Source organism: Cibotium barometz, chromosome 15, assembly GCF_041138505.1.
Source record: "Cibotium barometz isolate CiBa-2024 chromosome 15, ASM4113850v1, whole genome shotgun sequence".
NCBI lineage: Eukaryota > Viridiplantae > Streptophyta > Polypodiopsida > Cyatheales > Cibotiaceae > Cibotium > Cibotium barometz.
In genome coordinates, this window is record NC_141060.1 from 38,188,461 (window position 1) to 38,204,757 (window position 16,297).

General features: G+C 37.6%; 1 protein-coding gene across 1 annotated transcript; it reads left to right on the forward strand.

Moving 5' to 3' along the window:
• Nucleotides 1-5,798: 5,798 nt before the first annotated feature.
• LOC147631270 (uncharacterized) lies at nucleotides 5,799-7,099 on the forward strand. The gene is made up of 2 exons (XM_086809168.1): nucleotides 5,799-6,231; nucleotides 6,264-7,099. Exons 1-2 carry the CDS (start codon nucleotides 5,802-5,804, stop codon nucleotides 7,097-7,099), a joined length of 1,266 nt encoding a protein of 421 aa, XP_086665294.1. The 5' UTR covers nucleotides 5,799-5,801.
• The last annotated feature ends 9,198 nt before the right edge of the window (nucleotides 7,100-16,297 follow it).

Here is a 16,297-nt window from a genome sequence, read left to right on the forward strand (position 1 = left end):
AGGTGGTCATGGTTATACCCCTCAAAGAGGTCGTGGTAATGCTGGTGGAAGAGGACGTTGGCAAGGCCAACAATCATCTATGCAGCATGTGGATTGTCACAATTATGGAAAGTTTACTCACATGGCACGTGATTGTTATCGCAAACTGCATGATTTGAGAGGAGGTAGAGCACATGGTGGCAATTTTGTATCCAGCAGTCGACAATAGTGTAAATCATTTGTTTGCAAAATGAAGCATGTAGTGGGTTCCATGATGACAAATGGAGACAGTGATGATACATGGTATATGGATTCAGGAGCATTAAATCACATGACTTGCCATGGTGAATGGTTTAAACATATGAAACCAATGGATGAAAAAGGATATGTGGAGACAGGTGATGACACTCAGCATGCTATCACTCATGTTGGGAGTGTGCCATTGGTGGCGAGGTGAAATCTATGTCAGATGTGTTGTATGTGCCTTCCATTACAAAGAGTTTGGCTTCTGGGATTCCATACAATTGCGGTACTTCCATCTGAAGACCCAATTATCAATTTATGAATTTTTATTTTGAATATCAATTTGTATGAATTTCATCACGATTACAATCTTTTACTGGTACTTGATAATTTTTTGACATTTCTTGCTTCTCGATTGATCCACTTTAACCAATTCGCTCTGATACCAGCTGAAAGATCCTTGCCCCCTCCGCGTAATGAATTCGGGGTTGCTAGCAGTGGAAGTAGCACTTCTTCCGCAGGGCAGAGCCTCTCACTCGGGGCCTCGCCCACAGATATCCGAACAAGAGACTAATTCCTCGGTTCTTCCAAAACCGAACTCAGAAAAACTTCCCTCGCCCAGAAAGCACATACGATTTCTCCAGGATATTTTTATTCTAACATAGTCAAGGTCATCACTAACCAAACTAATTCGACCGAACCCGTAAGTCACATGGTCAGATCAAGGAAAAGACTTGCACTTGGATCATAGAGACCAACACTTTTTTCCTCATCGAGAGGCACAGCCGTTGATTCTTTCCCATAGAACAAGGAATGTCCGGGATTTACTTCATCTATCGTACCATAACATAATTGAGTCTCATACTAGGGATCCATCAGTCCAGCCTAACCCCATCTAGTCCCATGGGTTAGCCAACCGCCCAACCACTATAGTGATAGGATCCATTTAGGAATTTGATTATGTTTTGTCTTGGGTACCAGGGAAAAGAGTTCCCAGGCCCCCTAGAGCCGGCGCTTCATGCAAACTTCAAGATAGTCACACCACTTACACACCCAATATGAAATTGCCTTTTTCAGAGATTCAGCTGTCTTTAAAACAATCTTTTAATGAAACCATAGTATCACTGATCATAATCCTCCAAAATATCCGGTTGAATTCTAATTTCCAATCATTCCTTCATCGGTGTACCTATGGCATCATTGGCAACCAGAACGCTCACAACCTGTTCACTCAGGGGCCTTTTCAATAGTTCCTAGCTCATAGTACCCGACAATATAATCACATAAGAAAATCCAGATAGACTCTCCGTTGAAGATCAGCAAGATCAACCAACAGATCCATATAAAAGGACCATGGACTCATCCGTTGAGGACCAGCAAGGTTAATGAACCAGATCCATGCCCGAGTTCAGAAAAAAACTCTAACACCTTGTTTCACTTTCTTCCTCCACGCACGCGTGGGTATCTTTGGCGACCCCCAGAGCCCGAGCACCATATGGTCAGCACCCTCTAGGATCCTTCACAACAGGTCACCTAGCGCTTCACTCATAGGCCGCTTCCCCGGGGGGCTCACTATAGATGTTGTATGGTATCACGTGGGACACTTAAGCATATACATTAGAGGTAGACCCCTCTTAATTTCCTATATTGAACTTAAATTTAAGGAGGGGATAGAGGGAAAAAAGAAGGGTGGGGGCGAGGGGGGGATGCATTTGATCACCTCTCTCCATAGATTGGTTTCTCCATGGCATACAAGAGACCTTGACAATGTACACTATTCCTGCACACCACATCTAAATATCTTTTTGAGCACCCGTGGGCTCGGGCAGAGGACCCTTATAAACATGGGTGAGAGAAAATTACATCGATTTTATGTCAATGCAAGGGTAGGGCACCCGCAAATATTGATCACAATCAAATACATCCACAGTTTACCACACAAGCCAATATTGTGCCATTTTTCATGTATGATAGGGGTTTTCATATGCACCATATATTCATAGGGATTTTCCATCCACAAATAATAGGGTTTTTTAAAACCCGTAGGTTTTCATCACAATGAAGATAACTTCTTCTTCTCCACAGAAAGATTGGCCGCCACATTTGAGCTTCACTCTAGCAGCAGGTTTTTGTCGATTTGTCCATTGTTGTGCAAGCAACAATTTGGCCAACCTCAAGCTCTTCCTTCTTTGTATCATCTGCCCTATCATTGCCATAGCCAAAAGCTTCTCTGGGCTTCCGCCACCATCGCCAAAGCTAACAATTCTTCCTTGTTGCATCCATGGCTCGCACCAAACAAAGTGCCTGAAAATCCACTGGTGATAAAGCTCCCCGTAAAGTAGCTCGCTACCAAAGCTGCTCGTAAATTTGCCCCTGCCACCGGTGGCATCAAAACGCCTCACTGTGCTTCCTTTTTGCTCCGCAAATCGTTGCTTCTTCTGAACTTCTGAAGTTTCCTACTACCTTGTTCAAGACTAGCAACACTTATTGCAACTCGTCTTCGACAAGCATTGTGACATAGACTTGTGTCTCTCTTTCAGCTTACGATCTTCAGGTGGTTTCTTCTCAGTCCTCAACGAGTTTATCACCAGTTGCTCATGAGCATGATTTCCTCTATGCACATTGTTCGCAAGTCTTCTATGCCGTCTTCCTGTCTGCAACTTCTACAGCCAAGGTACATTAGTAGCGGCCTTAGCAACTTCTCTTTCAAGCATAGAATTTGAACATTGCCAACTTCTTCACATCATAGGCTTCTCCATGATTCTTGTGTACTGGCCGGCTTCCTTTTCATTCTGATGTAGGTGTTGAAGGCTGAAATCTATGAAGACCTCTTAATTGTCAAGGTACATGAGCTCATCCTGTTCTGCTGCGCTTTTCTCTTTTCTGTCTACATTAGAATGTATTGCTACCTTTCATTGTGGTCATTACAAAAATATCAAAGCCTCCTACTTGAGGTAACATTATTTTAGTGAGTTCACAAGGCTTGTAGGGCCATTATGGTCTTCATCGACACTGGTTGATAGAGGGCATTCCCTCCACACAAGGCTTTCTTCACAATCCTTCCAAAAATGCCAACCCCTTTGCATGCTAAACTGTCTTTCTTTCTTCTATGAAGACACCAAAGCATGCTCAACTAGGAACGAGAAACTCATTGAAACAAGCAATAGACCTAATATTGTAGCATTTGTAAAAACAACCATAAAACTTGCAACCATGCCGAGAAAACCCCATTTGTAGTAGCTTCCTTTTCTCTTCAACAACACAACAATCTGAAATCTGCAGATTCCTCCTCCTTGGGCACCAATCTTGACTTTCTCAAGAAGCAAAATTATCATCTTTGAAGCAACTCCTTATCTTCCTTTGCAGCAGCTTCATGTCTTCCACAACAACAGCATCTTCTCTTCACCTACAGCTCATAGCAGATCTGTTTACAGATCTGTTCAAACAGATCTGATTTGTTTAAAATAGATATGATCTATTTTAAACAAATCAGATCTGTTTGAGCAGATCTGTAAACAGATATGCAGATCTGTTTTGAACAGATCCATAAACAAATATGCAGATCTATTTTGATAGATCTGCAGATCTGTTCAAATAAATCTGTGTGTAAACAGATCTGCAAACATAACCTTTCTACTTATTTGATTGTTGTTTTTTAAGGTTCTGCTGCAATTTTTACATCCAGTGTGTACCTCGAATTCAGATTCTTTATCCAACTCATCTGCCATGATAGGTTGGAATTGCATTTGTCTGACTCTTGCATTTAGATCCCCCATCACTATGACCCTACCTTGGTCGTCCTGAAACTCAGCAATGTCCAGACAAAGTGCCTCAAAGGCCTGATCTTTATTCCATGCTTGTAGTAAAAAGGACAGCTGTGCCAATGTTGTATCCTGATGAGTGGACAGCTGCTTTCTTGGTTTGTCTACATTGATTTTGCAGCATTCAAAGTGGGAATCTCTTGCTCTATAGTTTGCTAATCTTGGATAAGTATGGCAAGAAAGGAAATATTGATTCCTCTAAATGAGGGTACAGATCAAAGCCATGTTTTGGGATTTGTATTTCTCAAAGAAGGAGGAACCTATAAAGATTTATGAGAGGAGATTGTCCTTGATAGTCTCATCTCAAATGACTTTGTCTTTTTGGGAGGTTCTAGAATGCTTCCTGTTGGATCAAAGCAAGAGGAGAGATGGACAGTTGATGTAGAAGAGGTCACCACTCAATTGAGAGAGGAGAGTGAGTCATCGTGCAAGCGTCAAAGAGTGAATTCAGAGGGGGCTAGCAATGAGCCGGAGCCATCCATGGAAGCTAGAGCTAGTGATCTTCATGGATGGAGTCGACAAGGGATAATGTGAGTGTTGTCCAAGATGTTCCAAAAAATAGACTCTCTCTCCCATGAATCTTCAAGGTCCACATCTTTCAACTACATCTAGGGGATGTAGTTGAAAAGCTCTTTGTTATAGGACCGGATTGAGAGAGGATGTATTCAAGCATGTGGCAGAAACATATAAGCATCATATGTTGAAAAATGGGCTTTGCATGGGAAGTGTACCTGTCATTGTTGCTGAAGATGAGACTATGATCAAGAGGATGGTGAGATGGATAGCAAGAGATGACCAACTTGTTGGTTTTTGTGGAAAGAAGATAGATCACACATGCATTTCAAATTTCATAGTACATGTTGGAGATGGTGAAAATGGTTATCATAGAATTGTTGATGCATTTGAGCATAATGTGATTGCCCACTATGCAAGAGTATTGATTGCAAATCCTCTTGCTGAATGCTTGCAAAAGTTAGTTCTTCTTATACAACTAACTTGTAATAGGTTTGCCTCTATGTCCATCAAGGAGCAATGGAAAGAAGTCAATTTGCATTGGAATATGTATGTGAAGGATGTGATTGGACCAATACTTGGTCATGCTTTTGATGGAGATTCAAGGCGAAGAAAGCTTATGGTTGAAGATTATAGCTCTCTTACAGGTGTTCGATACTCAATTCCTTGGAAAAGTTGGCCATTCACAGCTTCTATGGAAGATGATGGAAGCATCATTCGATTACATGACCAAGATTATATACATAACGGAAAGAAGATGATTAATCCTCTAGATAATGCATCTAAAAGATTAGTGCTTGGTAATGATCTTGTCACTTTGAATCATGTAGCCTTGCTATATCACAGTTTCAAGGTTGATGATCATGGTTTGCAAGAAGGAGATATAGAGAGAAAAGATAGACAAAATTGGAGATCAGCACGGAGGATAGCCGGACGTAAAGTTCAAAATTGTTTAGAGCTCTTGCAGATGGGATCCAATCATCGTCAAGAGCGAACACTTGGTACAAAGGTGTATCTCTCAATTGTGGCAGCATACATTGATATTTTTCTATCTCCTACGCTCAACTTGTATGAGCGTGTGAAAGCTGCTGGAATGGTATCCTTCTTTTTTAGGTACAGAATTCATGTTATCTATTGAACATATATAAATAATTAACTGATATTGTATGTTCATGTTGTTGCTATGGTAGCACCATTATGTCTTATTAATCAATTGACTTATGATGTTTTATTAGGATTTGGCGCATGTGGATCACCAAGCATGATGTATATACGCTCAAGCAGAACTTCATTAGTAGAGAAACTTTCATGGACATCCAATTGTCATGTCACTTTGTGGTTCTTCTCATAAAGATCTTCAGAGACAGATATAGTCACTTGGCAGTTCCTTTATCTTCTACGGGATCTGATGCTTGTGAGAATTTCTTTAGTAAAGTAGGTGGAATGGTTAGCAATGAGAGGTGTTATGATGGTTGTGACTTGTTGAGTAGTGCAGGAGCATTGAATAGAATTTCAGAGTTTCAAGCAGGTTCAAATCTAAGTTTTCCGGCAGCTCACTCAAAGCAAGAAAACATATGGGTTGATATGAACCATATGCCTGGCATTCCTTTGGCAAATTTAAATGACTACACGGTTGTGAGTACTGATGAGCAGATTGTATATGCATTAAAGGAGGGTTTAGCAGGAGGGTTTAGCAGGAGGGTTTAGCAGAAGCAAAGGTCATGTGTCGCGAGCTTGTTGATATGGAAGGTGAAGCTTCATGGGGTGCCTCATGGGAAGAAAAAGATATCTTAGAGCATCTTGAAAACAATGCACATGACAATCTTGAAGAAGAAGAAGTTTCATTGGATGATTTTGTTGGAGATGTAATCATGGATACAGTATTGGATGTTGATGAAGAGGATACAATTGCACAAAGTGAGCTTCGCCATGTCATGGATTCTATAGTTGACAATGAGGAGAATGTGGTGAGCCAAATATCACCTTTTGTGGAAGTTGATGGGAAGACTTTGTGCAAGAGCACACTTGTGAGCCAATTGAATGGAAATCCAACGTTATCAAAGGATAGATTAACAAGGGTAAAAAGTGGAGTATCTTTCTCATTTGAGATGAAGTCAAAACCTCAAACCAGTACTTGCCTTGGAATAGGATATGATTGTGCGGTTGTATTTGAAGATATTATACTTAGAGATAATACAAAGCTCAAAAGAAAAGGCAAGGTTGCAAATACTAGTCAAGGGGTCAAGAAAGGCATATGGTACCTCGGAAGAGTAATGAGTATGAGAATGAAGCTAGGAAATGGTATGAAAGAGACAAGGGGCCCTTTTGATCTTCTAGATCGTCCTCCAAATGTGGAGATTCATCTAGCATGGTATCAAAAAACCAAAGGAAGTAGATGCTACACATATGATCTTGTTGATAATCAATCAGTGTCCTTGGAATCTATAATTGCTCTGGCAAATTTGAGCTATGATCCAATATCAAAGAAACAACTTGATCCCAATGACTATAAGATCTTTAACGACTATGTAAAAGATACATAAGGTAATTTGAAGCGCATAGAGTAAAATACAAATCTATAATAGTTTTAATGTGTTGTCCTTATGCATTAGTATTAAATTAATAATCTTGTTTTTCTTTGCAGGTTGAAAGCTGCTATGTATACATCATACATGCTACCAAGAAATATCAAGTAACTTTTGTGGTCATCTAGTTATTGTGTAATTTGAGTTTAAGAGTCATAAACATTTATGACCATTTTGGGTGTAATTTGAGTTTTAAGGTCATAAACTCTCTCCATCACTCATGTGCACGAAGCAGCTTACCACACTTGGCAATAGCCAGTAGTTTTGGGTCCATCTCAACCACCAACATGCAGTAGAAAAGGCATATGGCTGCATTGGCAATCCTTTGATGGTGAAGAAAAGTATATGTATTGATAATCTTATGGTAATGAAGCAAAGTACATTGCAGCATTATAGTTTTGGAGGTATCTTCAACATGTATTTCATTCAAGGATATCTATGAAGGAAAGTACTTTTAAATACATACATGTGATGCTTGTGTTGTTGCTACTCTTTGCTAAGTTCACTCATACATGTACTGTAATTTGTGACTACTAACTAGATGTTAGTATCAGGAGTTTCAAGGTGCTTGGTAAGAGGTTAAACCCAAGTTTTTCTTAAAGCAAAAAATTAAATCTTTAATTTTTGTTTGATTTTTTTTTCTTGATTTGTATTAATCATAGTGTGGGAGGGGGGGAGTTGGCACTCTCCCATGGTTTTGGTAGAGAGATTCAACTCCCCTTCTTCCAAAGAGAGCTTGGTGTCCGCTTGGTGTAGTCACTTTAAGTGTAAAGGGGTTCGATTCCCCTACTCTCTCTCCTCATGTGGTAAGGGGGCACGGGCACTCAAAAACATTGCGACACATACTTCGATGGTATCCAAGTGCCACTACATAAATCACTTTGTGATATGACCATTTTGATACTTTTATTTGCTTAGGATAATTCCAACTTTTAAAAAGAAAGTTAGTATATGTTTTATAAAGACTTACATTTAAGAAAGGAGATACATAAAAAGTCATACATGTATATATCTTATAAGCTTAAATAGGGGGATATATTAGTCTTACAAGCTTCATAAATAGGGGGTTTTTTTAGAAGTCCTTGCACGCAGGTGACATGTCTTCTTTACTATGAACCCCCTGTGGGGCCGCTTCCTTGGTCCCTCATCCACCGTACCGGAAGCTCACCATTTAAATCGAACCGAGGCCGATCAAGACCTCGGCCGACCTTGCTACGCGAGACGTCCTCCATTGACTCTCCGTCAGCCATTGTAACTTTATCACTTAGGTCTCCACGACCTCATTCACAAGACGATCAAAATTCTTCCCCAGCATTCTTGACATAAAACAATCATTTAAAAACAAGTCATAAATACAATTTCTATAACGAACTCTCGTCTTTCCACATTGTTTCACACCAATCTACATTTCTTAAACCACGTCCAATCATATGTATTCCCATCGTCCTTCATCCATTCTCATCCAATCACATCATATTCCATCTCATCACATCTATCCACATTTATCCACATTTATCCACATCTATCCACATTTATCCTTATCACATCTCATCCATTCGCATCTACCCATGTCCACATCTCATCATATTACATTCATTCACATCATATTCCATCTCATCACATCTATCCACATTTATCCACATCTATCCACATTTATCCTTATCACATCTCATCCATTCGCATCTACCCATGTCCACATCTCATCATATTACATTCATTCACATCTTATCCATTCATATCTACCCCGATCCGATTCACATCCATTTCACATCACATCTCATCCATTCACATCTATCCCGATTCACATCACATCACATCCATTTCACATCACATCTCATCCATTCACATCTATCCCAATTCACATCACATCCATTTCACATCACATCACATCACATCACATCCATTTCACATCACATCTCATCCATTCACATCTATCCCGATTCACATCACATCTCATCCATTCACATCTATCCCGATTCACATCACATCCATTTCACATCACATCTCATCACATCCATTCACATTCATTTATATCACATCCATTCACATCCATCATATTCATTCTCATCACCATCCCATCACCTACATTCTATCCACATTACATCAAATCCACATCTATCCACATCATATCTCATTCATACACATCCCATCTCATTCATCATCATCCATCCAGTCCTTCACATGCACGATTATTCACATCCATCCATTCATTCACATTCACACCTATCACTTCACATCTTATCACATTCACATCCACATCCCTTTACATCACATCACACCCACATCCCTTTACATCACATCACATCCATTCTTATCCACATCCACATCCATTTACATCACATCCATCCTATCACATCCACATCCACATCCATTTACATCACATCACATCCTATCACATCCACATCCACATCCATATCCATTTACATCACATCACATCCTTTCACATAACCTCACATCTCATTCTCATCTCATCATTCACATTAACATTCATTTACATCACATTCTTTCACATACACATCCATATCCATTTACTTTACATCTCATCCTTTTACATAATCTCACATCTCATTCTCATCTCATCATTCACATCACATTCTTTCACATACACATCCACATCCATTTACTTTACATCTCATCCTTTCACATAACCTCACATCTCATTCTCATCTCATCATTCACATCCACATCCATTTACTTCACATCTCATCCACATTCATTTACATCACACCACATCCCATTCACATCTTACCACATCCATTCACATCCTATCACATCTCATTCCCATTTAGTAGCTTTTTCTACTTCCATACCGACGATGGTCTTTTTTCTAAATTTTTACCAATTGCTTGGCCTAGGTAAAGGTTCTTTTTCTCCAGACGGCTATTTTCATATTCTTTCTCAAATTCCTCAAGTGAAATATGTTCAATATTTTTCTTTTGAATAAAAGAATTCATGGGATTTACAAAAATCAATTCTACCATATTTCCCAATAATGCTCAAAATTCCACTTTTGATAAATACTCATAATTTAAATTATGCTAAAAATTTCTCTTTTTTCCATTTAATTTCTTGGATCCCAAATATCATGGGAATTCCTCTTTTTACATTTAATTGATTGAATTCTAAATGTCATGGGAATTCCTCTTTTATCATTGAATAAATTCATCTAAAATTCCTCTTTTCTTTAATAAAAATATTGATTAATTCAATATGCCAAGAATTCCACTTTTACTATTTAAATGATTGAATTCCAAATGTCATGGGAATTCCTCTTTTATCATTTAAATATTTCTCATGCATAAAATAAATTTATCTAAAATTTCTCTTTGAATTTTAATAAAAATATCCATTAATTCAATATGCTGAGAATTCCACTTTTCCCATTTAAATGATTGAATTTCAAATGTCATGGAAATTCCTCTTTTATCATTTGAATAAAATTACCATAATTTTCTCTTTTCTTAATTATTTAATTATGCATAAATCTTAAAAATTAGTTTTCCATTGAATGTGATGAAAATCATTCTTTTAGCATAGGATGACCAATCCGAGAATATGGTAGGAAGTCCTCTTTTCATGTGATGCATAAGAATGAATTATGTATCGATTTCTTAGAAATTTTGCCATAGCTCCGCTGCTATTATTTACTGATAATTTTTAATATTTTTGAAAAGAATAAACTTAGTAATACAATTATGATAGTATAACTATCTTCTAAACTTAAATCCAATTTACGGATTTAAATCATAAGATTATCATAATTTTAGAAGCATAAAAATATAAAAAGCCACTTTCTTAATCTCTAGCTTCACAAGCCTAGAGTTTGATTTGTGAATTGAGAATTTAAAACAATCATTTAAAAACAGGTCATAAATATATTTTCTATAACGAACTCTCGTCTTTTCACATTGTTTCACATCAGTCTACATTTCTTAAACCATGTCCAATCATATGTATTCCCATCGTCCTTCATCCATTCTCATCCAATCACATCATATTTCATCTCATCACATCACATCATATTCCATCTCATCACATCATCCAATCACATCATATTCCATCTCATCACATCTATCCACATTTATCCTTATCACATCTCATCCATTCGCATCTACCCATGTCCACATCTCATCACATTACATTCATTCACATCTTATCCATTCATATCTACCCCGATCCGATTTACATCCATTTCACATCACATCTCATCCATTCACATCTATCCCGATTCACATCACATCACATGACATCCATTTCACATCACATCTCATCCATTCACATCTATCCCAATTCACATCACATCACATCTCATCCATTCACATCTATCGCGATTCACATCAGATCCATTTCACATAACATCTCATCCATTCACATCTATCCCGATTCACATTACATCCATTCACATTCATTTATATCACATCCATCATATTCATTCTCATCACCATCCCATCACCTACATTCTATCCACATTACATCATATCCACATCTATCCACATCATATCTCATTCATACACATCCCATCTCATTCATCAACATCCATCCAGTCATTCACATGCACGACTATTCACATCCACCCATTCATTCACATTCACACCTATCACTTCACATCTCATCACATTTTAATCATTCTTTTAGCATAGGATGACCAATCCTAGAATATGGTAGAAAGTCCTTTTTTCACGTTATGCATAAGAATGAATTATGTATCAATTTCTTAGAAATTTTGCCACATAGCTCCGTTGCTATTACTGATAATTTTTAATATTTTTGAAAAGAATAAACTTAGTAATACAATTATGATAGTATAACTATCTTCTAAACTTAAATCCAATTTACGGATTTAAATCATAAGATTATCATAATTTTAGAAGCATAAAAGTATAAAAAGCCACTTTCTTAACCTCTAGCTTCACAAGCCTAGAGTTTGATTTGTGAATTGAGAATTTATCAATGAGAAGCATCATTTGAATAGAGAATTGGTCATAGGAATGACCATTCTTTTGGGGAGAGAGAGATAAACATAAAAAGCATCTTAATTAAGCATAAATGTAAACTTTTCTTAATTATTCATTACAACTCTTAAGAAAAGCTTGATTTGCATTATAAACACTTAATTTAGAAACTTCTCAAGCTTGAGAGGGGTTGAGAAGTGAAAACATTGAGAATAGTAGAGAAAAACCATAAAATTACACTTTACCTCTTGTTTTTGCTTGCTTCTCTATCTTAGAAGAAGCCCCCAACCAATCAATTGGTTAGTGTGTTGAGAGGAAAGCTCCAAGGAAGGTTGAAGAGAGAGAGAAGCTCCAATCTCTCCAAAATGTAGAGGATTTTTAAAGGATAATAGAAAATATCATTATTTTAATGTAATACTAGCATGGTATAGTTCACAGATTTTTTTACAAAAGACTAAGGATCTATTTATAGGTGAGGGAGGCCACTAACTGAGTCCAACTAAGTTCTATAATTTTTCAGCTTTTGTTTGGCTGAATTTGGAGAAGATTTAGATCAATTTGGCTCCCTTTTTTATTTGGTTTGATCCAGGAGAGAGGAGAGATAAAAATATCACAATTTTTATGAATTTAAAACTCATCCACATGTGTGAAATAGGTGCCTCCTTAAAGTCTCCCCCCTCCTTACCAAGATGTCAAAAATGTATCATTATACCAAAATATCTCATTTTTTTAGTAATATCTCATAGTTTTTAACTAATAAACCTTGTACTCAGTCAACTCTTCATCTTACGTGAGCATTTACTCATTTTAGGGTATTTTCTTTTATTCTTTGGATTTATCTCATCCCCACACTTGGATTAATCCAATTGGTCCATAGGAACCTTAATTGGACCATAATCTAGAAATTTCTGAAAATCTTGACCCTTAGGCTAAGGTCCTTTATACACATTTTCAATTAATTCCAGATGCACATTGGAAAGTTCTTTTTGAAATTCTGTTTCAGGGGAAACCATTTTAGACACTAGGAGGATTTTTATATCCAAAAATATCTTAATTTTAGATTATCTCTCTCTAGATATTTTCTCTCTCTAGGTCAAAACACGGTAAAACAAGATCTTTCTTTTATTTCAGAGAGGGGAATAATTACAAGAACAGAAGGGGAGGTTCTTACACCTTTAGACTTCAAAAGCTGGAGGGAGGAATCTTACATCTTACCCCACTTAAAAAATGCGAGATGTCCTCATCTCGCAGAGCTGGAGGACAAACTCTTTCCCTTAAGATCCAACTGATTCTGGGGCTCCTTATAGTTTGGTCAACCCGAACAGAATCCTGGGATAAAGATCCCTTTTATAAGAAGAACATATAGGACTCATTATCAGATAACAATTTATTCAAAACATATCATTCATATCCTTAACACAATAATGGTCCATCAGATCGAAAATTCCATCTCAACATTCCTCCATGGGAATTTCAGTTATGCAGGTTCTCAATTTGTCATCCCTTAATTTGAGCCACTCGGTGAAAGGTCAAACAGTATAGCAATGTGTCAGCACAATCCACTAATCTTGTAGTGATTTGCTGAAGTCATTATCGCCATTCCAGTTATTAACATCACTACTGGGATTCGTCCCATTCATCCTCATTGTGGCTTTGTTCAACTTATCTTCTTTCAGCCAGAAGTCAAGAATCATCATCTTTCAATGAGAATCCAAGTCAACTCATCAATTCTCAACCAGAATTCTAAAATCATATCAACCAGCATTCGAATTCATCATCTAGATAGCATTTTTGCTTATAATTTCAAGGTCTTAGATTTACTCGTATATATTGTTAGTAAAGAGCTGTAGATATACTCACGGTATATACGGATAGTCACGGTCCTTGGAGTTATAAGGTAAATACTATCATATCTAGGCCTCAAGCAAGTTAGGGATTCCATACAATTGCAGTACTTCCATCTGAAGACCCAATTACCAATTTATGAATTTTTATTTTAAATATCAATTTGTATGAATTTCATCACACATTACAATCTTTTATTGGTACTTCATAAATTTTTGACATTTCTTGCTTCTCGGTTGATCCACTTTAACCAATTTGCTCTGATACCAGCTAAAAGATCCCTGCTCCCTCCGCGCAACAAGTTTGGAGTTGCTAGCAGCGGAAGTAGCACTTCTTGCGCAGGGCAGAGCCTCTCACTCGGGGCCTCGCCCACGGACATCCGGACAAGTGACTAATCCCTCGGTTCTTCCAAAATCGAACTCGGAAAAACTTTCGTCGCCCAGAAAGCACAGGCGATTCCTCTAGGATATTTTTATTCTAACTTAGTCAAGGTCATCATCACTAACCAAATTGATCCGACCAAACCCGTAAGTCACATGGTCAGATCAAGGAAAAGACTTGCACTTGGATCATAGAGACCAACGCTTTTTTCCTCATCGAGAGGCACAGCCGTTGATTCTTTTCCATAGAACAAGGAATATCTATCGTACCATAACAGAATTGAGTCTCATTTTAGGGATCCATCAGTCCAGCCTAACCCCATCCAGTCCCATGGGTTAGCCAACCGCCCAACCACTATAGTGATAGGATCCATTTAGAAATTTGGTTATGTTTTGTCCTAGGTACCAGGGAAAAGAGTTCCCAGGCCCCCTAGAGCCGGTGCTTCATGCAAACTTCAAGATAGTCACACCACTTACACACCCAATATGAAATTGCCTTTTTTACATATTTAGCTGTCTTTAAAACAATCTTTTAATGAAACCATAGTATCACTGATCATAATCCTCTAAAATATCCGGTTGAATTCTAATTTCTAATCATTCCTTCATCTGTGTACCTATGGCATCATTGGCAACCAGAACACTCACCACTTGTTCACTCAGGGGCCTTTTGTGAACTATACCATGCTAGTATTACATTAAAATAATGATATTTTCTATTATCCTTTAAAAATCCTCTACATTTTGGAGAGATTGGAGCTTCTCTCTCTCTTCAACCTTCCTTGGAGCTTTCCTCTCAACACACTAACCAATTGATTGGTTGGGGGCTTCTTCTACCAAGCAATTGGCAAAAATTTAAAAAAAGTCCCATCGTCGGTATGGAAGTAGAAAAAGCTACTAAATGGGAATAAGATGTGATAGGATGTGATAAGATGTGAATGGGATGTGGTGTGATGTAAATGAATGTGGATGAGATGTGAAGTAAATGGATGTACATGTGAATGATGAGATGAGAATGAGATGTGAGGTTATGTGAAAGGATGAGATGTAAAGTAAATGGATGTGGATGTGTATGTGAAAGAATGTGATGTAAATGAATGTGGATGTGAATGATGAGATGAGAATGAGATGTGAGGTTATGTAAAAGGACGAGATGTAAAGTAAATGGATATGGATGTGTATGTGAAAGAATGTGCTGTAAATGAATGTGGATGTGAATGATGAGATGAGAATGAGATGTGAGGTTATGTGAAAGGATGTGATGTGATGTAAATGGATGTGAATGTGGATGTGGATGTGATAGGATGTGATGTGATGTAAATGGATGTGGATGTGATAGGATGTGATGTGATGTAAATGGATGTGGATGTGGATGCGAATGGATGTGATGTGATGTAAAGGGATGTGGATGTGAATGTGATGAGATGTGAAGTGATAGGTGTGAATGTGAATGAATGGATGGATGTGAATAGTCGTGCATGTGAATGACTGGATGGATGTTAATGAATGAGATGGGATGTGTATGAATGAGATATGATGTGGATAGATGTGGATGTGATGTAATGTGGATAGAATGTATGTGATGGGATGGTGATGAGAATGAATATGATGGATGTGAATGGATGTGATATAAATGAATGTAAATATTGATGATTCCATGGAAGGCTTCTCGCACGTCTCCATTTTGCTAGAAGCATATGAGAAGGATTTCCTTGATGTAGTGATCGAATGCCGATGACGTGGGTGACATTTTAATATGTTCTTCTCCATTTTGAATCCAAGGGAATTTTTGTCATCATAAAATATCTATGGTTTTATTTTTGTCTTCCTCTTTCTAAGTTGAGAGAGATGATTAGCTATAATTCAAAGTCTTGTTAGGAATGAGATTAACTTCATAAATCAAATTTATATTTATTCTTCTCATCTTGACATGAACAATAAGGTCATTGTGTTGATAATTTTGATATAACTCCTGACTA